The sequence below is a fragment of the Dictyostelium purpureum genome, assembly GCF_000190715.1.
Source record: "Dictyostelium purpureum unplaced genomic scaffold DICPUscaffold_285, whole genome shotgun sequence".
Classification (NCBI taxonomy): Eukaryota; Evosea; class Eumycetozoa; order Dictyosteliales; family Dictyosteliaceae; genus Dictyostelium; species Dictyostelium purpureum.
In genome coordinates, this window is record NW_003519621.1 from 20,314 (window position 1) to 43,506 (window position 23,193).

Consider the following 23,193-nt stretch of genomic DNA (forward strand, 5'->3'; position numbering starts at 1 on the left):
TTCTTTTCATTTTTATTTTTTTTTATTTTATTTTTTTTTATTTTTATTTTTATTTTTATTTTTATTAAATAAAATATTTTTTTTTTTATAAATTTTTTTTTTTTAATTTTTTTTTTTATAAAATTTTTTAAAATATTTTTTCAAAAACCTTTCCTTTTTTTTTTTTTATTTTAGTTTTTTAAAGTTTTATATAACAAAAGACAACTATAAAAATGGAAGGTCCATCAAAATGCACTTGGAAACCAAATACCACCGAACCATCACCACATACCACCAGAAAGTAATTATTGAATTATTATTTTAATGTATTTTTGTGTGTTTTTTTTTTAAAAAAATTTTTTAAATTTTTTCGACGAGAACAAAAAAACGACCTCAGAAATTTCAAAAATTTCATCACACACACAATAAAATTTTATATTAATATCTTTTTTTTTTTTTATCTATCCCTACTTTTTAAACAACAACAATAATAAATAAATGATTAAATTAAAATAATAATAATAACAATAATAGGAATGTTAAACCATTAATTATGGATAATATTTTACAAAACATTGGTAATACTCCATTAGTTAGAATTAACAAAGTTTCAGAAGGTTTAGATTGTGAATTATGTAGGTTAATTTATTACAATTATATTTACACATATATAGATTGCAAGAAATTTATTTATTAATATTAACTTTTTTATAACTATAGTGGCTAAATGTGAATTTTTCAATGCTGGTGGTTCAGTCAAAGATCGTATTGGTTATCGTATGATTGTCGATGCTGAAGAAAGTGGTAGAATTAAACCAGGTGATACTTTAATTGAACCAACTTCAGGTAACACTGGTATTGGTTTAGCATTAACTGCTGCCATTAAAGGTTATAAGATGATTATTACTTTACCAGAAAAAATGTCACAAGAAAAAGTTGATGTTTTAAAAGCTTTAGGTGCTGAAATCATTCGTACACCAACTGAAGCTGCATTCGATGCACCAGAATCACACATCGGTGTTGCTAAGAAATTAAATGCCGAAATCCCAAATAGTCACATTTTAGATCAATATGCCAATCCATCAAATCCATTAGCCCATTATGATGGTACTGCTGAAGAAATTATTGAACAATGTGGTGGTAAACTCGATATGGTTGTTTGTGCTGCTGGTACTGGTGGTACAATTACAGGTATTGCAAGAAAGATTAAAGAAAGATTACCACATGTTAAAATCGTTGGTGTTGATCCACACGGTTCAATTCTTGCTCAACCAGAATCACTCAATAATCAAAACAAGAGTTACAAAATCGAAGGTATTGGTTACGATTTTATTCCAAATGTTTTAGAACGTCCAATCGTCGATGAATGGATCAAGACTGATGATAAAGAATCATTCATCATGGCCCGTCGTCTTATTAAAGAAGAAGGTCTTTTATGCGGTGGTTCATCAGGTTCCTCAATGGTTGGTGCTCTTTTAGCTGCCAAACAATTAAAGAAAGGTCAACGTTGTGTTGTTCTTTTAGCTGATTCAATTAGAAACTATATGACCAAACACTTAAATGATGATTGGTTAGTCGACAATGGTTTTGTTGATCCAAAATACATTAAAACTACCACTCAACAAGAAGAAGAAAAATATCAAGGTGCCACCGTCAAAGATCTTGAACTCCCAAAACCAATTACTATCACTGCCACCACCTCATGTGCCAACGCTGTTGAACTCCTTAAACAATATGGTTTCGATCAATTACCAGTTGTTTCTGAATCAAAGAAAGTTTTAGGTTTAGTTACTCTTGGTAATCTTCTTTCACACATCTCCTCAAAGAAAGCCAATGTTACCGATCCAGTCAGCAAGGTTATGTTCCGTTTCACCAAAAACGAAAAATATGTTCCAATTACTCCAACCACTCCACTTGCTTCACTCACCAAATTCTTTGAAAATCACAGCAGTGCTATCGTCACTGAAAATGATGAAATTGTTTCAATTGTTACTAAAATCGATTTATTATCATACTTTATGAAACATAAATAAATAATTTAATCAAAAAAAATAAGTAATAATAATAATAATAACTATAATAATACCAATTTCTATATAAGCTTTACAACCTCCAAAATCATCGTTCAAAAAAAAAATTAATAAAATTTTGTAATTAAAATTTTTTTTTTTAAAATATATGTGTTTAAGAATATTGGATAAAAATATGTATTAAAAATGGTAGATTAGATGATATTAAATTAGATTGGTTTTGAATAAATTTACATTAAAGTTTCTTTTGTTTTATTTAAAGAAAGGAGTTTTTTATTTACAATTTTTTAAACTAGAAATTTTTTGTCTATGTCAAATTATTAAAATTTTCAGGTTGTGGATGATGGTGATGATGGTGATGGTGATGGTGATGATCATCTTCAGGTTCTTCTGCCTCTTCGCAGTACTGGCCATTATTTGGTGAAGATGGTTCACTTCTACCATTATGATTGTGAAGATGATGGTGATGGTGGTGGGTTGTTGCGGTTGTGGTTTGGCCATTAAGTTGATATTGCATTTGGTGCTCGTCTGTATGAAGATGTAATTGTTGAGCTTGTAATGCTTGGTGGTGTTGTTGCTGTTGTTGTTGCTGTTGTTGCTGTTGTTGTTGTTGCAATTGTATATTTTGATTCATATTTATATAATATCTCTTTAGATTATCCTCAATTTCTGGAGTTGATAAAAATTCGGGATCGATTAGCTCCAATGTTTCTTTATTTAAATTGTTATGTGCATAGTGGAAAAAATGATTGCACAGGGTTGCCGCTCTGCCCTTGAATGTTTTAATAATAGTTTCTGGTATCTTTTTGAGTGCTTTTTTATTTTTAATTGATGTTCTGCCACTGCCTTTTAAATTCATTTCCCTTAATATTTTAGTGACCTCTTCAATGTCTTTTCTAACTTGATCAATATCTTCGAATCTAAATTTTTTTATGAGTGCTTGTCTTAGTGACTCTGGCTCTTCTTTCTCCAACATCTCCAAGCCTATTCTATAATCATCCAGTTGTGTAAATAAACGTTTAGAGTTTCCCCTCGATCTTTGCCAAAATTGTTTAACAATTGATACAGCCTCTGTTATGTCTACATTGATACCGTGTGAAATTTGATCAGCAAATAATCTTTCTTGATCCTTTTGTAAAATCCAACCATTTTCAAAAAGTGGTTCTAGAATTCTATTAATTTTATTTGAAATATTTTGTGAATAAACTCTTCTTCGCTTTTTGGGCTGCTCTTCTGCAAATGAATATTCTGGAGATCCTGGTTCGCCCTCTTCATGGTGATGTGTTGTTGATGATATTGCTGTTGTATTTACATTTGATGCTCCAATATTTGTTTCATTTGTTTGTATAGGTTGCTGAACCGATTGTTGTGTTTGTTGTAATGGTTGTGATGTTTGTAATGATTGCTGAGTTATATTGTTATTGTTGTTAATACTATTGTCTGCTGTGGTGGTTGTAGTGGTTGTAGTGGTTGTTTTATTTACATTTTGATCCAAGGGTCTATTTTCAGCGATGCCACTTTGATTACTATTTAATCTATTTGAATTAAAGAGTGAATTGTTTAAACTATTTGATCGTATGTTATTATTTACATTGGAGTGATGATGTGGATCAACCTTTCTTTTTAACTCTGGGTATCTAATATGAACTACGGAAGTTAAAAGATCCTCTAGACGCTGATTTTGGTGGAAAAGTTTTTGAAATTGCTCCCACATTGCACCCATCTTTTCATTAACAACTTCTGAGACTATATTTACAATTGATTGACCACAATCACAATCACAATTACAGCATTTCTTTATATAGGATTGCATAGGGACATGATGATGGTGGTGGTGGTGTTGAGATTCTGAGGTTGGCGAGATTTGATTAATCTCTTGATGGTGATGGTGTAAATGATCTAAATGGTGCCCATCAATTTCCATTTCATGAATATGTAAATGCTCATGAGTTTCCTGTTGATCTTGTTGATCCTGTTGATCTTGTTGATCCTGTTGATCCTGTTGATCTTGTTGATCTTGTTGTATCTGTGGCTGGTCCTGTGGTTGGTGTTGGTGGTGTTGGTGGTGTTGATGTTGATGCTGATGCTGATGATGTTGATCTTGATGTTGATCTTGTTCTGATTGTTGGGATTGTTCCTGAGTTTGTGTCTGCTGTTGATCCTGGGATGGTTGTGGTTGTTGTGGTTGCGGTTGATTTTGCAATTGTGATTGTTGAGATTGATCTATTTCCTCGTGTACCTCGTGGTGTAGTATTTCTTCATGGTGTAAATGATGCATATGGTGCTCTTCAGTGTGCTCAATATCAATAATTTCCATATGTGCTGAAATTGGTGTTCCATCTTCCTGAGCTGCCTCAATTTGGTGCTCATTTAAACTAGATATTTGATCTGATGCAACTAATTCTTCGTCTGTATTATGAACTTGGTGTTGTTCAACAATGTGTTCAACCAAATGTTCATGTTCCCCCTCATGTTCAACCTCATGGTGTTCATGCACTTCCTGTTGGGTGGATTGTGGGTGCTCTGATATTGGTTGCTCTGAGAACGGCTCCTGTTGGTTGTCACTAATATCTTCTTCCTCTTCTCTATCTTGATTTTCCCCTTCATTATCTTTTCCTATTTCTTTATCTTCCCTGCCATTATTGCCACTATTATTGCTATTATTATTATTACTATTATTATTACTACTACCATTGTTATTACTATCTTTATGATCCTTTTCAGCCTCGCTATCTGTTATGTCACTTTCTCCCTCGTGATCTTCGTTTTCGCTTGTTGACATATTACTATTGTTTTGTTGAATATGAGTAATTAGATCGGATGAAGTATCTATGTGATCATCCTCTTCAATTACAACTGAGGCGGTTATATGGAGGTGATGTTCTTGATCTTGATGCTCACAACCATTTTCACAACTTTCATCGTGTGTATGTCTTAAATCTTCTAAACTTATTACAATATTTGTTGTTGGATTTTGGGATTGATAATCCATTGGTTCCATTTTTTTTTTTTTTTTTTTTCCAATATCTATATTAACATGTATCTAATTATTATATAGGCATTTTATTAAAATTATTAACAAATAATTAACAATTGTTATTGTTTGTTTTTTTTTTTTTTTTTTTTTTGGGTGGGTGATTTTTTTTTTTTTTTTTTTTTTTTTTTAGGGCAAATTAAAAATTAAAATTTTCAATTTTTTTTTTTTAAGATTAAATTAATTAGTTAATAATCTTATTTTTATTTTTCTATTTAATTAAATTTAAATACATACTGCACTATAAATATTGTTTTTTATTATTTTTTTATTATTTTTATTTATTTACGAAAAGGATTTTGGACACAAAGCTTTGTAAAAATTATGTAAAAAAAATTGAAAAAAAAATTAAAAAAATTAAAAAAATTAAAAAAAATTTCTTTTTTTTTTTTTTTATTTTATTTTCGAAATTAAACGAAAAAACGAATTGTGATTTATATTTATAAATATATAAATATTTAATATTTATTTTTATAATGATTTAACAAAAAAAATAAAATTAAAAATAAAATTTAAATTGAGATACACTTTTTTTTTTTTTTTATTATGAAATAAATAAATAAATAAAAATAACAAAAATATAAAAATAAAAATAAAAATAATAGAAGTTTTTTATATTCATTATTATTATTATTTTTAGAATAACAATTATTTCTATTTATAATATAAAATTTATATAAATGAAAAAAAAATACTATATAATTAATTAGTTTATTTAAAACTATATAAATCAAACACTAATAAATAAAAGTATAATAAATCATTATTTTTTAGAAAGAAAGTGATAAGGAATTTGAATATTTTAAAGCAAGATAACTGATTATGCAGTTGTATCTCCACCTTTTATATTTTATTTTTTTTTAATTTTTAATTTTTTTTTTTTCGTTTTTTTTATTTTTAATTTTCAATTTTTTATTTTTTTAAAAAGTCTTTTTTTTTTTTTTTTTTTCAGCAAAAACATATTGTTATTATCAAACCAAATCCACAACCTAATTATAATAATTTATTGTAATAGATATAAATATATATAAAAATTATTAATTAAAAAATGACAGAAAATAAACCAGATGAAGTTTTAAAAAAGATTGATAATATGTCAAGTGCCGATTACTACTTTGATTCATATTCACATTTCGGTATTCACGAAGTAAGTATTTATTTTTTTTTCTCAAATAGTTTTTTATATATAAATTTTATTATTATATACTAAAATAATAATTAATTTTTATAGGAAATGTTAAAAGATGAAGTTAGAACTATGGCATACAGAAGAGCTATTGTCAATAATAAAAATCTTTTTAAAGGTAAAGTTGTATTAGATGTTGGATGTGGTACAGGTATTTTATGTATGTTTGCAGCTCAAGCAGGTGCTAAAATGGTTATTGGTGTCGATAACTCTGAAATGTTACCAATGGCTCAAAAGATTATCACTGCTAATAATTTCGATAAAACCATCACATTAATCAAAGGAAAAATGGAAGAAGTTGTTTTACCAGTTGACAAAGTTGATATCATCATTTCTGAATGGATGGGTTACTTTATGCTCTATGAAGGTATGTTAGATACCGTTCTTTATGCCAGAGATAAATATTTAGCACCAGGTGGTGTTATTCTTCCAGATAAATGTAGTTTATATATCACTGCTATTGAAGATTTAGATTATAAAGAAGAAAAAATTAATTGTAAGTATCATTATACATATATTATTATAATAAAAATATAGTTTTAATATTAATTATAAACCCTTTTAAAATTAATACTTTATAGTTTGGAATAATGTTTATGGTTTCGATATGAGTTGTATTAGAGAAGTTGCTCTTAAAGAACCATTAGTAGATGTTGTCCAACCAAATATGATTGTTACCAATGATTGTTGTATTTTGGTAAGTAATAATAATAATAATAATAATAATAATAATAATATATTATAGGGAATAGAATGATTACTAATTGTGTTTTCTCTTTATTAGAATGTTGATATTATGACAATTACAAAAGATCAATTAAAATTCAAATCCGATTTTAAATTAAAAGCTTTAAGAGATGACTTAATTCATGCATTTGTAGTATATTTTGATATCGAGTTTTCAAAAGGTGATAAACCAGTTTACTTTTCAACCGGTCCAAAAGCTAAATACACTCATTGGAAACAATCAATTATGTATTTCGAAGATCACATTAAAATTCAACAAAATGAAATTATTACAGGTACTTTAGATTGTGCACCATTCGATAAAAATCATAGAGATCTCATGATCAAATTATCTTTTGATTTCAAAGGTCAACAAATGTCAAACTCTGCCCAATTAGAATATCATATGAGATAAATACTCATCAGCACCTGCCAATAATTAAATAATTATTTAAAAAAAAAAACCAAAATAAAAAAAATAAAAAAAATAAAAATTTAAAAAAAAAATAAAAAAAAAACCTTTTCTAATTTAGAAAAGATTATTGTTTATTAATTATTTATTATACATTTTTTTTACTCTTCTTCATCTTCAAAATCGACATTTGATTTAATATTGATTACAGAATGAATTGTTTTTGAAATTCTGGCTTGAATATTTGCATTTCTTAAAAGTGGTGATGATGAGTTTGAGGTAGTGGGGGTGGTGGAATTTGAAGATAGATTACCTTGGGTAATATGATTGTGATTATGATGACCCAAATTACTGTTAAGCCTATAGTTTTCTCTTTCATTTTCCAATAATACTCTTTTAACTAAATCTAATGCTGCTTTCTTTTTCTTTAATCTTTTGGTTTCATCTGGAATAATGTGTGCCAAGCATACTTTTGCTAAAATAATTATATGCTCTAAAATAAATACAATCCACAAAATATAATATGTATTAGGTGTAAAGTATGACAAGGTTGGGAATGTGAAACCAATTAATAGGCAATTGGTTAGGACAGAAATCATACCAATAATAACGATTATAAAAAACCAAATACCTAAACCGTTACCTCCGTTATAGTTTGGCTATAATAAAATATAAAGGCGATGTTAATACTACATTTACTATTATTACCATTTGTATTATAAAAATAGTTACTCTTCTTAGTGAATTAATTAATTTAAAAGTATCGACCCTATCTTCGAAAATATTATGAATAAAAGCAATTATAGGAGCAGCAGATGCAGAGGCAGCAAACATACTAATATAAGAAAATTGAATTATAATTTGATTGTATTCTTCAAATGTATCAAAATTTGACATATAGAATTGTTTTTCCCATGGTTTTAAACGTAAATCATTTTTTGGTAATGATTTTGATTGACCTATAATTTTAATATAGTATTCGATCCATCTATAAATATAGGATAAAAATAATTTTAGTATTTAAATATTATAAAAGGTGTTTTGTTTGATATACATACGGTAATAATAGTTCAGTGAATAGAGATGATAAAAAGTTTACTAAAATAATTGAAAACAGTTGAAATTGTAAATCTTTAGAACATCCTTGCCAAACACCATTAATTTGATTTACTTCATTACATTGATCTTTAAATTCGGCATCACCCCATAGATCTATATTATCTTTGATGAAAGCTATATAGAATAAACCTGAAAAACTATTAACAAATTGGAATAAAAAGAGTTTGGTAGAGTAGCTAGAGTTAAATTCTGAAGGCAATCTATGGTCCTCTTTAGTTGTTAGCCAATATGCTAGTTTCTTGTAAAAGAAATTGAAAATTAGAATAAAGAGCGCATTTATAACACTGCCAATACCAGACTCCACAGTGGTATTTTTAATTGACTTCATTACTATTCTAAGTGTAAAAATTGCTATTGTTAAAATTGGTATTATGCAAACCAATGTTACTACTACTGAAAAGCTGCAGATGGTTTTAAATAGTTTGAACATTCTCTCTGGTTTATTCATATAGGGTGTCATTTCTATATATTTTTTTACAGTTTCTAATTTTTGGCCTCCAAATCTCTTTTTCTTTAAAAACAATCCTCTGTGGTATGTGCCCTCATCTTCATGATCTGGTTTAAATGATGGCAATGGGTCTTCCTCTTCCAAGTAGTCATCATCTTGATTCCATTTCCAGTTATATTGGCTGCTGTATCTTTTCCAAATTTCAAAAAAGAACGTTGATAAAAGAGCCAAAACAATCGAAAAAGCTGATGCAGTAAATCTATAGGGATCTCTAGTTGATGATATGATTAAAACTATTAACCCAAAAAATGATACAATTCCCAAACCGACATTGTAAAATCCTATAAAAAAAATAAATTAATAAATAAATTTTATAAAAATATAATAATTTTTTTTTTTACCTACTTAAAAATAAAAAATAAAAAGATACCTCTTCACCAAAATAATCATTGATTAAATTAATATCCAGTGATTGGTAAAACCATTTCTTTTTACACTCTTGATCAAGATGCAAAAAACTTTTATTTGCATACGGAAATTTATCTATTACATAGTCTTTATTATAAATGTATCTTAACTCTTTAGATTTTCTTAGTATCTTTTCAATGATGAATAATCTTGATGATTCGTTTAGTTTTGTGTCCTCTTTAACAATTTTATTTTTGATTGTAATATTGTTTTCCATGCAAAAATCTCTCAATCTGTATTAAAAATAAAAATTAATAAATACCCTTTTATAAAAAAAAGAAAAAAATAATAATATTACCTTTCATCAGTTGAACCTATAATTAAAAATACTAAATTTTTATTTAATTTACCAATTTTCTTGACACCATGTAAACTTATATTATCCAATCTTTGTAAAGTTCTATCAATAACATCATCCCATGTTGTAATGTGGTGATGATTACCTACATTCTGTTTTTCTCGGTCAAATACTATAACCACTTGATAACTTATTTCTAATTCCAAATTTTCTTCGCCCAAAGTTTTTACAATTTGTGAAATTTCGTTGTTATTATTATTAATATCATTATTGTTATTATCATTATTATTATTACTATGAGTGTTTTTTGAAATTATGATGGTTTCATTAATTGTGATATTTTCACATAAATTTATTTCGATTCCATTATGATTATTTATTTCCATTTATCTATCTGATTTCATAACAAATCAAAAAAAAATTTCTTTTTTTTTACATAAAAAATATTTTCAAAAAAAAAAAAGATATTTTTGTAAAGAAAAAAAAATAAAAATAAACCAACAATTTTATTCATCACTGCTTATTAATAAAAATCTAAATTATATTATAAAAAAAAAAAAAAAATTTATTTTTTTGAATTTTTTTTTTTATAAAAAAATTCATCGAATACGATCATTTTAAGATACATAAATATTATACACATACACCATTTATTTTATGTGTTTTAAAAAAATGAGAAATTGGTTATAATATTTGGGTTTTTATTTTTTTTTAAATTGAATAATTGCTAATTTTTATTAAAAAAAAAAGTAAATTTGGTGAATAAAATTAAAAGATTTTTTAAAAATATGTAATTATGATTGATATATTATTATAATAAAATTTTTTGTATATAGATATATATCAACTTAAAAAAAACTTATTGATTTTAAGTTCTAACACCCTATTTTAAAATTTTAAAACAATTCACGCGACTTAATTGATAGGGCGACTTAAAAAAATTAAAAAAAAAATTAAAAAAAAATATTTTTTTTAAAAACCTGAAAAAGAAGGTAATAATTTTATATTTTTTTTGTTTTTTTTTTTTCAATATACCCCCTTTTTTAACTTATGTATCCTTTTGATTTATTTTTTATATAATTTAGAAGTTCTTGTATTTTTTAATAATTTTTTTTATAATTTTTTTTTTTTTTTTTATTAAGTTTTTCACTTTTTTTTTTTTTATAAATTTTTTTTTTTTTTATTACACTTATTATATACTTAATTTATATACATAAATATTATTATATATATAGTACTATTACATTATTTAAAATATATAATACTTAAACATTAAAAATATTTTGTTTTAAACTATTACCCAACCAAAAAAATGAGTAGGTATACTTAAAAACTATTATTATTATTATATTTTTAAATTTATAAATTTATAAATTTATAAATAAATATATAAATATAAATAAATAAAAAAAGATATTTTATATGCAATAAATATAATTTTATAAAAAAAAATATAGTATAACACTATATATAATATATTATAATATAGTTTTATAATATATTAATATACATTATGTAGTATATAAAAAAATATAATATAATATAATATAATATAATATAATAATATAATATAATATAATATAATATAATATAATATAATATAATATAATATAATATAATATAATATAATATAATAAAATATAATATAAAAATATTAATTTTTTTTTTTTTTTAAAAAAATTTTAAATTATTTGCTGTGGTTCAGGTTTTTCTGCAAGTCATTATAATAACAAATCACAAAAATTAATTAAAGCCGCTATTGTGGCTGAAACTACATCCTATTTAATGTGTGGTATTAAAAATAAAATTGCATCGGAAAAGAAACAGGGAGAAGTATTAAAAACTAGCCCTCTCTTAAATCAAACAACCAACCCAAATTGGAAATTCCAAGATGATGAAGGTCAAGAATTCGTAGTCTATATTGTAGATGAATGGGCAAGAATATTCCCAGCAATTGCACATACAAAGAAATTATTTACTTTCTGGGTCAGAGTTAGTAAAAAAGTTACCATAAAAGCTTTTAAATCAAAGCATGGTGAAATTATCGAGTTTAAAAAGGATGAAGACTCAAAAGATGAAGAATCAAATTATTATCAATTATCAGTTCCAATTTCTCGTACTCTTTTTTATGTTTTCCTTAGTTTAAAAGCTGAAGGTATAGTAAATGCTTCTTCTGACGATGCTTCCGCTTTAGATCTTCCAGTTGTGACAAGTTATTTTACAACTCCATGCTTTATCGTTCACTCAAATCTCGAATTTTCAGAAAAAAAGGGTGAAGATGGTGAAGATATGAGATTCTTCAAATTGCAAAACTTCTTTTTGGAATCTTCTTTTACCGAAAGTAAGCTTGAGCTCATTTATTACATGGCTCTAATTCCATTCCAAGCATCTAAAAAAAGAGTTGGAACTGTCGATCAATGTAAAGGTCACAATCTTTATGTCTCAATCCATGACAAGGCCAATAATCAATATTATCATTACGATTGGATCACTCATAGAGATATTTTTAGTAAAACTTCAAAATCAATTACCCTTTCTCTCGATTCAATTCCAAAAGGTAAAAATCTTCTAATTGGTATAAACTATTGCTCTGCCAAGTCACACCTCAAACAAAATTTTGAATATCAATTCGAATTAGATCTCAATACTGGTTTGTTATCATCAACAGCTGCAGATATTAGCATTTCATCATCTTCACACACACCAAAAATCACCAAATTAGAAGACATTCCACGTCCAACAACAAGAAAAAGAGAATCAACCAAAATATCAAAACAATCTTCCTCATTAGGAACTCCTCAATTACCAGCACCAACATTACCAATTACTTTTGACTATAATAATATTATTAATGTTGATCCATTATCATTTCAAAATTCTCACTTACCATACCAAACTAATTATTCTTCTGATAATGAGTCCTTATCAACTTTATCTCCATCATCTCCATTATCCCCTTTATCCCCACCATATCCATCATCTCCATCACCACCATCTCCATCACCATCCTCATGTTCATCAGATAATTTCCAATTCTCCAATGTTCTTTCTTTAATTAAAAGTGGTAAAATGTCTAAAGATGAATGTGATCAACTAAAACATGCTCTATTATTAGATCAACCACAAATTCAAAATCAAAATCAAAATATAGATACTAATACAAATATAGATACAAATACAAATTATTTTGGACTAGAGCAATATTATACACCATTGCCAACAGAGATGATTCATGGAGACCCAAATTTAATCACAAACCCCAGTTCTGTTACCTTCTGCTCAAATGATAGCTTTATTCCCTTTGATCTAAGCCAACAATTTTCTGTTGATATCGAATCTGATGATGCTTATCAACCATGTAAAAAGTTAAGAAATGATGATGGCTATATGTTTAATCTTAACGCAAGCACCAACATCCTCCTTCCTAACTGGCCACAAAATTAATTGTTGTTATTAAAAAATAAAAAAAATAAAAAAAAAATAAAAAAAATAAAAAAGTTTTTATAAAAATATTTCAAAAAAAATAAAAAAATTATCTTTAATTTTTTAATTTTATTGTTTTTAAAATGTTATCTAAAATTATAAAGAGTCCTATTGTAATTAGATTTTTTTCAAGACCTTCATGTTCATTATGCCAAGATGCTAAGGAAATAGTATATCCTGCTGTAGAAAATGTATGTAAATCTCATCATCATCAACCAAACATCAATAAGTAAAATTAATTAATTTTACAATTTAGTTTCCAGAAGGTGCATTTAAAATAAATGAAATTGATATAGATTTAGATTCAAATAAAGAATACTATGACCGTTTTAAAAATGATGTACCAGTTGGAATGATAGAGAAAAAAGTAATTTTCAAACATAGAATAGATGAAGATAAACTATATTTTGATTTAGAAACAATGTTAAGGGATCAAATTAAAAAAGAAAAAGAATAAAATATATAATAATAATAATAATAATAATAATAATAATAAACATTTATTAAAAGAGTTGCACACTCTATTTTGTACAAAATATTAAACTATGTTGGTTTTATAAAGTTATTTATAAAGCTATTTCCCTATTATTGTGGTTTTTTATTGTGTTAAATTTTATTTTATTTACTTAATTATTTATTTAATAATATTATCTACAGATTTTATGAAAAACTTTTTTGGCTTGATCTTTTATTATTTCCTCTACTTCTAATTCCATATTTAGCATATTTAATTTATTTTGAAGCTTTATTTTTTCACTATTATTGCTAAAGTTATTTGATTCTATATCCTTTTTTGTTAAATTTATACAGTTTTTAATGATTTCACATCTAAATAAAGTTTTATTGTGTAATTTTTCCCATACAGCCTCACATTCTGTCTCTGGGGATTTAATTTTATTTATTTCATATACAAAGTTATCTATAGAAAATAAAATAATAGTTTGTTAAATTATAAATAAAGCAAATAATTATTATAATAATTATTATTATAATAAATACCATTATCTTTTCTTGAGAAAACTAAATAATCTTTTAAATCTTGATAATTACATCCTCTGGGCGGTTTATATGTTATAGTATTGGTATCTGCATTATGAATTGGCTCCATCTTTTGTTATTTATTTTTTAACTGTTTAATCGAAAAAATAAAATAATTTTTTTTTTTTACTTTATGCAATCAAAAAAAATTAAAAAAAAATAAAAAATAAAAAAAAAAAATTAAAAAAAAGATCTCCCACTTTTTTATTTATTAATAATTAAATTCATGTAATATCAAATATGTAATTATTATCCATTCAATCAATCCAAACACATTGTTTTTTTTTTTATTTTTATTTTTTTTATTTTAATAAAGTTTTTTAATTTAGTAATAAATTTGGTATTTTGGTTAAATTTAACAAAAAAAAAAATAAAATACTTAATGTATTATTATTATGGTTAATCAAATTTTATTGATTTAAATAAATAAAATATTTGTTTGTATTGATAGTTGTTTTTCAATAATTTATTGCTATACTAATAAAAGCAATGAAAAAAATTTTATTTTTTTTTTCGTGTTTTTTGTGAATTATTTTTCATTTTATTTAAAATTTTTTTTTTTATTTTTTTTTATTTTGATTCATTTTGATTCATTTTTTTTATTATATTAAAAAGATGTTAAAAAATTTAATTTTTAGTAAAAATAAAAATAAACTTTTTCAAACTTCCACATCACAGTTTGTAAGAAATTATTTAAATGTTAAAAATGTAACAAGTGAGTTAAATAAATATAGAAATATTGGTATTATTGCACATGTCGATGCTGGTAAAGTAGGTAATAAACTAATATCAAATAAAATATAGAAATGATTTAAATATTAACAATTATTATAAAAAATAAAAGACAACAACATGTGAAAGAATGTTATATTATTCAGGTTTAATTAAAAGAATTGGTGAGGTACATAAAGGAGATACAGTTATGGATTATTTAAAGTTGGAAAGAGAAAGAGGTATAACAATAGGTGCAGCAACAGTAACAATACCATGGAGCGATCATAGAATTAATATTGTAGATACACCTGGGCATGTTGATTTCACTGTAGAGGTCGAAAGATCAGTTAGGGTTATTGATGGAAGTGTAGCAATTTTCGATGGTGTAGCTGGTGTACAAGCACAATCAATCACTGTATGGAACCAATCAGAGAGATATTCAGTACCAAGAATTGCATTTATTAATAAAATGGATAGAGAGGGTGCATCAATTGATAAAACTTTAAAGATGATGAAGGATAGACTTGGTGCAAATCCAATACCAATTCAATATCCAACTGGAACAGGTTCACAGTTTTCTTATGTTATAGATCTCATTGATATGGTGGTACTAAATTGGGCTGGTGAAAAAGGTGAAGTTGTCGAAAAATTACCACTTAAAGATTTCCCACAAGAAATTCAAGAGAAAGCTAAAGAAAAAAGAACAGAGCTTGTACAAAGTCTTTCTGACCATGATGAAGAAATAATCCAACTTATATTAGAAAATGATGGTGACACAGACAAGGTTTCAACAAAGCAGATTAAAGATGCCATTCGTAGGGTAACCATTTCAATGAAAGCTGTACCAGTTTTATATGGGTCTTCATTACAAAACAAAGGTGTTCAACAGGTTTTAAATTCTGTTATTGATTATTTACCATCACCAACTGACAGAGAGCCTCCATTAGCTCGTTTACCACCATCAGCTCCGGGCCAACAAGAAAAAACCAATATCCCAATTAAAAGTGATCAAAAGGGCGAATTAGTAGCTTTGGCATTTAAAGTAGTACATGATCCAAGACGTGGACTTATCGTTTATACACGTGTATACTCTGGTGTTTTAAAGACTTCATCAACTATTTACAACTCAACTAGAAAGTCAAAAGAGAGAGTCTCTAAACTTTTACAGGTATCGGCTAATGAAATGGAGGATATACAAGAATTAAAAGCAGGTGATATTGGTGCAATTTTAGGTTTAAAAAATGTTTCAACAGGTGATACCTTGGTTAGAGATTTTGAAAAAGCACCAAAGGTTATTCTTAATGGTATTCAAACCCCACCACCAGTATTTTATTGTACATTAGAAGCAAACTCTGAAGGCGAAATTCCTAAATTACTAGAAGCCCTTACTGTGCTCCAAAAAGAGGATCCTTCATTCCATTATCAAGTTACTGATGACCAAGTTATTTTAATTAAAGGTATGGGAGAGCTTCATTTAGAAATCATTAAGGATCGTTTGGATAATCATTTCAATGTCGAAAGTAGAATGGGTAAAATGCAGGTTTCATATCGTGGTTCAATATCTTACTCCAATCAAAAAGATTTCAACGAAACTATTAATATTCAAAGTGGTACAGGTATTAAATCATTTTCAGCAGGTATTAGTATGTCTATTGAGCCATTAGAATTGGGCAGCGGTAATCAAATTGTTTTCAATTTACCAGATTCATTAGTTGACTCTATGGAGAAATCAACTGTTGAAAAAATTAAAGAGGCTATTGTAGAGGGATTAGAGTCATCTTTCCAACGTGGTTTACCATTGGGTTTCCCTGTAGTAGATGTTAAAGTTTCAATCGACAATATTTTATACCTTTCAGATTCAGATTCTCCACCAAATGCTTTTAGAACAGTTGCAATTAAATCATTCTTAAATCTTGGTGAATCTAGCGAACCTGTTATTTTGGAACCATTAATGAAAATAGAAATTACAGTTGACGAAAAATATCTTGGTAATGTTTTATCGGATCTTTCAAGACAAAGAAGAGCCACAATCCAAGAAGTCGGTATGGAGAAAAATGTACATATTATTAATGCTATTGTTCCATTAAAAGAAATGATTGGTTATTCGACTCAGTTAAGAAGTTTTACATCTGGTAATGCTTCATTCACCATGGAATTTTTAAATTATGGAAAGGTTTTAAATACAACTGAAAAAGAAAAAATATTAAAAGAAATAAGAGGTTATTAATTAATTTATAAAAAATTAAACTTGTAAATAAAAAGAAATAAAAAAAAACACTTTTTTTATTTTAAAATAATTATATATAGTTTATTAGATTTCCATTAGATCTTCAGTATTTTCGGGTAAATAATCATCAATATGATATTGCCTATTGAGCTCTTCTTTTTCTTTTTCTATTTGTTTTATTTTCTCTTCTTCTTGCATTTGAATTGTTTTGGAAAGTTCTAAATTAATTGGTTTTGGAGTTGGGTGTTCTGAGATTAAATCTAATATTTCTTTCTTTGGGTCTAAAAGATACAAAAGTTTCTTTAATGGTTCAATGATTACTTCAACTGGGTCATCCCATCTAGTTTCATTAAGTATTTCTTTTGCAGCTATTGTTATTTCGGGATCAATAATTTTATTTGATTTAATTAATTGAATTGATGCTAGTTTTCTTACTTTTGGGAACTTTAAATTTGAAATTAATAATAACAAAGATTTTAATGATGTAAATTCTATATATTCGATTTTAAATTTTTCTAACTCTAAAAAGAAATATGAAAATAAATCGACAGAGTTTAATAATAAATAAATATCATCGTGACTTGCTTTAATTCTTTCATAACAAATAAATAGAATTCTTTCTAAAATTGATTTGCTATAAAAATAAAAAATAGTTAATATTTACATGTAAAGTATGCATATATATGTAAATTAATAAATATTTACTCTTTTGTTGTAATTATAAAGTCAAAGTGATGGGTTAATAGTAAATTGGTAATTGATTTAAATGTTGGCTGAACCATTCTTTCAGGTACATTTTGTGATATTTCTAATACAGTTTGTAAAAATTTAATAATCTTGTTTTCTTTTTCTTCATTTTTATAATTATTAAAATAATTATTAATTGAATTAATTGAATCGTCAATCTATATATAATAAATAGTTTATTTGTTAATATAATTTTATTAAAATTATAATTTTTCTTTATACTTGAAACTTACTAAATATTTTGAATTACCACCCAATGATGAAAATAAACCAAATAATAATGGATAGAGGTAAATGTCAAATTGTAAAATTAAGCAAATTAATGGTAAAGATTCTTCAGTTCTAAACCAGTTAAAATGATCATCTGGAACTTTTACAAATATCTTTAATAACTCTTCTCTGTGTGGTATAATTGTTTTTATAGTTGGCTCCATCCAAAGGATTTGATGAATAATTTTACAAACTACATCTCTTATTTTATCTAATTTTTCACCTGATAATTGGATTAGTTTTGAAATAAATTCAGTTATCATTTTTTCTGTTATAAGTTTTTCGACTAAATTAAAAAATAAACAAATTAATATTATATCTATCAAAGTTAATGATTTACAAATTGTAAAATACTTACTCGAGTAGTTTTGATTAATTAGTTTTACAAAATTGAATAAAATTTTACAAGATAATTCTCTAACCCATGACCCTATATCACCTCTTTTATCAATTGAGTAATCGTTTGTAGCTTTACCAAAACAGTTCCAAATTTTAATAAATTTATCTTTGATCTCTGATGATTCCTGTTGTTCTTGCTGTTGTTTAAATAATTCTGATAGTAAATAATTGCCAATATGTTCTAATGAGATTAGGGCATTGACTCTGGTTTCTATATCTCTAAATAATGGATCTTCTTCAAATACAGAATAAATTAAAGAATCAATAATTCTATCGAGATATTCATTTGTAAATGAAGCTTCTTTGAATGGTAAAGCGCCTAATACTAAAGCAGAACCTCTTCTAGCGGATCTATTTGGATCTATTTTAATAGTTTTGCAATGAGAGTCTATAAATTGAAGTAATGATTTCTTTTTATCTTGAGTACTACACATATAGATTTTGAAAAGTTGTGAGAAAGCTTTGGTTGCTTCTTTTTGAACATCTTCATTAGGGTGATTAAGATTTTCACTAAGATAATGGATGATTATATTGAATGCAATATTTGATGAGGAGGATGATGATATTGCTGATGATGCAACTTGTTTTGCTATTTGTTTACTTGGTTGTACAGTTTTATTAATTTGTGCTGTTTTGGCTTTTAATGCCGCGATTTTAGCTTTTAATGCTGCTTGTCTATCATTTGGACTATTGCTGTTTGCTTGCTGATTTGATTCCTCATCATCTTTAATTGATAAATCTTTTTCTAATTGGAATTCAACCAAGCAAATGGAATAAATCAATCTACACATACCAATTCTAATCAAAACACCACCTTTACCTTTGAATAGTTTTTCATTTTTTGTATTTTTAATTGTATTTAATATATTCTATAAAATTATAAAAGTTATTAGTATTATATAATTATGATTTTGAAAATTAAATTTTATGATAGAGATAAAAACTTACACTTTTTAATTTATCTGTTAAAATATTTGTTTTGTTATTATCTTTTAAGCTTTGTAATATTTTAGAGATAGTAATAGATGCACCATGTTTGACATGTATTAACTCTGATTGGGTTGATGGTATGATTATTGGTAAATAGTTATTAACTATATCTGTTGGATTAATATTTGTTAAAATATAAATTGCTTTACTTGCTAGCTCTCTAATTTCTAAATCCCAATTATAGATCTTAATTTTTGATAAATGGTCAATCATTGTGCCATAGTACTCTGGATATTTGCCTATATAAGCTGTTAAATTGGTGTATGAATTTTTTTTATTGCCCACAGCAAAGAAATCAGCAGTTGTTACTATATCGATACCATGTGGAACCAAACCTTGATGTCTACCAACCATTTCTTGATATGCAGCGGATGCGGATTTTCTACAATTGATTTCACGATCGTAAATTGAAGTAACAACCAAGTTTTGACAAATTGTTAAAAGGAATGGTGAAAGAATTGAATTGTGATATGTTCTAGCTAAAGCCCAGCATAAATAGCAAGCAGAATCTCTTACATGCGAACCAACACTATAGGTACCTTTAATAATATCGAAAAACAGTGCTCTAATAACCAAAGGTACTACTGCATCTAATCTTTCGGGTAGTAATAAACCCCTACGTGCTAATTCGGCCAAAGCAAGGCAACCACCATGCCATGATGAAGGATCTGCATCTAATCTTTCGTCCTTTTCAAACATATCTATTACCAAACCTATAATTTGATCGCCCATATCTTTTGGTAATAAATTTACAATTCTGCCAATTGCTTTAGCTCCAGTCCATCTGATAATAGTATCTTTATCTCTAAGTGAGTTTAAAATTTCTTCGATGATTTCATCAATTTCTTCAGGGATCTCTTGGTCATCATCTTCGATATTATCTTGTTCGTCTTGTTTCGATGAGATTTGTTTAACTGCTAAATTCGATTTTAATAGTAACGGCTTAATGATCTTTTGATATCTCCATGATGCAGAAACTGGTGGCAACATTATAATAGCAATTCTTTGGATAAGCTTTAAAAAGATTTTTTTAGCTATACGTTCAGAACCAGATGACGATAGCTCTTGGTTTGCTTTCATTACAATCTTGTATAGGTCCATATTGAATGGGAGAAAATCCTTTCTATTACCCTTTTTAAAAATTGAGGCCAGTGTACCATAAATACCAACTGTTAATGAAATTTCGTTATTATCAAATGTTTCATTTTTTAAAACTTGATTTATTGATTCTATACTTGATTGAATAAACTGTTTTTGTTCATTGATCATATCTGGTCTGGTTAATAGCTTTGATAGTAATTCTGTAAATGAATCCCTAATCTTTGAGTTCTCTTGTAGTGCCAATGTACCCAATTTTAAAATTCTTGAAGAAATACCTTTTAATGTACCAGACATTGAATCGATTGAGCTAAACTTGAAAGGAATAATAACCAATAGCGAAACCCATAATGATAATACATAAACTTCTTCCCAAGACATAATATTTTCATTATATTCATCTTCTTCTAAATTATTATTATTATAATTTAATTCGTTTGTTGAACCAATATTACTGTTTTCATTATTTTCATTATCATTTTCATTATTATTTTCATTATTATTATGACTTTTACTGTTATTGATGCCCATTTCTAAATCGTTTTCATTTGGTTTAATAATATAGCCACTTGAATAATTTACAGATATTTCATTTAAACGAGATCTCTTTTTATTTACTTCGATCCATTCTTTAAACGATATTTCTAACTGATTTAAAACTGGCATTAAGTCCATTGCTTCATGTTGAAATAATTTAACTATTGTTTTATAACCTCTAACTTTTGATAATACGTATATTATTTTAAATGAAAATTTGATTGATAATTTTAATTTGTTATTGTTGTCATAATTATTATTATTATTATTGTCTTTTTGCAATTGATCATCATTATTATTATTATTATTAATGTAATTTATTTTTATAAAATTTATTAGTGGTTGAATAAAATCATTTAAATGAACATCTAATAAATTTGATTGCTCTAAATACTGATCTATTATATTTGTAATTCTTGAACAGTTATTAATGATTTCATTTTTATTATTATATTCTAAATTTATTAGTTTTGAAATTAATAATTTTAATTCTGGTGCTTCTTTAACAAATGTTTTTTGACAAGTTTGTTCTTCTTCAACTGGTATGTTATTTGTTGGTGTTATATTTTCTATAGGTGATTCTAAAGTGGTATTTATTTCTTCTGAATCATCAAGTTTATAATCTAATGAACTCATTTCAAATTAAAATTAAAAATAAAAAAATTAAAAAATAAAAAAAATTTTAAAAATTATTACAAAATTCAAAAAAAAAAAAAAAAATATTTTTATTTATTTTTTAAAATATTTAAAATAATTATTTGTAAAAACAAATAATAAAGAAATTCCTTATGTTTCATTTTTCAAATATATTACAAATGAAAATTTAATTGTTTTTTAAAATTATTTATAGGAAAAAATAAAATAAAAAATAAAATAAATAAAAAATAATAAAAAAAATATAAACAAAACAATATGTTATTTTTTCGATCAACCACATTCTACTCTGAATTATATTTTTTTTGTTGAATTATTTATAAAAATACAAAAATAATTGTATTTTGGTAATGTCTAAAAATAATTCAATATTATTATAATTATCTTAACATTATCATAATATAATATGGATTTTTTATTATAATTTGGATAGAGATTTTCAAAATAATAATTATTCAAGGTTTTTTTAAGTGAAAATCCAAACAGTTACATATGTTTGGTATAATTTTTTTAATTAAATTATAAAAAATAGTGTGTTCATTAATTTTCAGGATCTAGTACAATGTATTTGTGTGTTAAGTGTTTAGTGTTTGTTTTATTATTATTTGAGTGTGGTTGAAATGAGTGTGTTTGTGTGTTAAATATTTCTATTTTTTTTGTAGTGTGTGTTTGTGTGTTGAAAAGTGATATATGTTTTAATTCAATTTTTTGTTTTTATATACCGTATAGATAAACCATATGCACATTGGGAAATTAAATATATATTTTTAGTATGGAATTTTTTTTAAAAAATAAATTTCATTACTTGAGTGCTGTTGTTTTTTTTCAACCCTTGAACGAAAATAATCACCCCCTATAAATGTTTTTAGTTTTGAGGTATTTTTGAACACTATTCCATAAAAAATATATATATTGAGATAAATATATATATAAAAGGAAATTGCGTCCCCTTTTTTTTTACTTTGGTTATTTTTTGTTTTTATTTTATTTATTTTACATGTAAAACACTCTAATAAAGAGAGTGGATATAATTATTTTTTTTTTAAAATCAACAAAAATAATTTATTTACAAATTAAACCACACAACACAAATATACTCAATATTAACTTCTACTACCATTACACCAACATTTTACTCAAAATTCACAACAATTTATAAATCTTTGTTTTTTTCTCCAATTCCACATCCTAAAACAGATATATTTATATTTATTTATTTATTTTACCGTAAATGAATAAATAATTATATAAACAAGATGTATATACAATATTTTTAAATTCAACAAATATTTCGTTATAAAATATTATTTTTTTTATTTTTTTTTTTATTTATATT

General features: G+C 25.5%; 9 protein-coding genes across 9 annotated transcripts; 5 read left to right on the forward strand and 4 right to left on the reverse strand.

Moving 5' to 3' along the window:
• The first annotated feature begins 104 nt into the window (after positions 1-104).
• DICPUDRAFT_49929 (cystathionine beta-synthase) lies at positions 105-2,155 on the forward strand. Its single transcript, XM_003291536.1, has 3 exons — positions 105-280; positions 514-614; positions 700-2,155. Exons 1-3 carry the CDS (start codon positions 213-215, stop codon positions 2,010-2,012), a joined length of 1,482 nt encoding a protein of 493 aa, XP_003291584.1. The 5' UTR covers positions 105-212; the 3' UTR covers positions 2,013-2,155.
• A 161-nt stretch (positions 2,156-2,316) lies between these two features.
• On the reverse strand, positions 2,317-5,010 carry DICPUDRAFT_156200 (uncharacterized protein; the record flags this gene model as incomplete). The annotated part of the gene is made up of 1 exon (XM_003291543.1): positions 2,317-5,010. One exon carries the CDS (start codon positions 5,008-5,010, stop codon positions 2,317-2,319), a length of 2,694 nt encoding a protein of 897 aa, XP_003291591.1.
• A 1,081-nt stretch (positions 5,011-6,091) lies between these two features.
• On the forward strand, positions 6,092-7,370 carry DICPUDRAFT_82252 (uncharacterized protein; the record flags this gene model as incomplete). The annotated part of the gene is made up of 4 exons (XM_003291537.1): positions 6,092-6,190; positions 6,275-6,725; positions 6,811-6,926; positions 7,014-7,370. 4 exons carry the CDS (start codon positions 6,092-6,094, stop codon positions 7,368-7,370), a joined length of 1,023 nt encoding a protein of 340 aa, XP_003291585.1.
• A 158-nt stretch (positions 7,371-7,528) lies between these two features.
• DICPUDRAFT_82253 (uncharacterized protein) lies at positions 7,529-10,086 on the reverse strand (the record flags this gene model as incomplete). The annotated part of the gene is made up of 5 exons (XM_003291544.1): positions 7,529-8,026; positions 8,100-8,355; positions 8,426-9,275; positions 9,340-9,635; positions 9,701-10,086. The coding sequence occupies 5 exons, from the start codon at positions 10,084-10,086 to the stop codon at positions 7,529-7,531; spliced, it is 2,286 nt and encodes a 761-aa protein (XP_003291592.1).
• A 926-nt stretch (positions 10,087-11,012) lies between these two features.
• DICPUDRAFT_82254 (uncharacterized protein) lies at positions 11,013-13,144 on the forward strand (the record flags this gene model as incomplete). Its single annotated transcript, XM_003291538.1, has 2 exons — positions 11,013-11,016; positions 11,406-13,144. The coding sequence occupies 2 exons, from the start codon at positions 11,013-11,015 to the stop codon at positions 13,142-13,144; spliced, it is 1,743 nt and encodes a 580-aa protein (XP_003291586.1).
• Positions 13,145-13,266: 122 nt separating this feature from the next.
• On the forward strand, positions 13,267-13,640 carry DICPUDRAFT_82255 (uncharacterized protein; the record flags this gene model as incomplete). Its single annotated transcript, XM_003291539.1, has 2 exons — positions 13,267-13,374; positions 13,440-13,640. The coding sequence occupies 2 exons, from the start codon at positions 13,267-13,269 to the stop codon at positions 13,638-13,640; spliced, it is 309 nt and encodes a 102-aa protein (XP_003291587.1).
• Positions 13,641-13,830: 190 nt separating this feature from the next.
• On the reverse strand, positions 13,831-14,291 carry DICPUDRAFT_82256 (uncharacterized protein; the record flags this gene model as incomplete). Its single annotated transcript, XM_003291545.1, has 2 exons — positions 13,831-14,102; positions 14,183-14,291. 2 exons carry the CDS (start codon positions 14,289-14,291, stop codon positions 13,831-13,833), a joined length of 381 nt encoding a protein of 126 aa, XP_003291593.1.
• A 545-nt stretch (positions 14,292-14,836) lies between these two features.
• DICPUDRAFT_39242 (uncharacterized protein) lies at positions 14,837-17,162 on the forward strand (the record flags this gene model as incomplete). Its single annotated transcript, XM_003291540.1, has 2 exons — positions 14,837-14,992; positions 15,066-17,162. 2 exons carry the CDS (start codon positions 14,837-14,839, stop codon positions 17,160-17,162), a joined length of 2,253 nt encoding a protein of 750 aa, XP_003291588.1.
• An 84-nt stretch (positions 17,163-17,246) lies between these two features.
• DICPUDRAFT_156207 (uncharacterized protein) lies at positions 17,247-21,839 on the reverse strand (the record flags this gene model as incomplete). The annotated part of the gene is made up of 5 exons (XM_003291546.1): positions 17,247-17,796; positions 17,868-18,067; positions 18,143-18,465; positions 18,538-19,447; positions 19,527-21,839. The coding sequence occupies 5 exons, from the start codon at positions 21,837-21,839 to the stop codon at positions 17,247-17,249; spliced, it is 4,296 nt and encodes a 1,431-aa protein (XP_003291594.1).
• Positions 21,840-23,193: the final 1,354 nt, after the last annotated feature.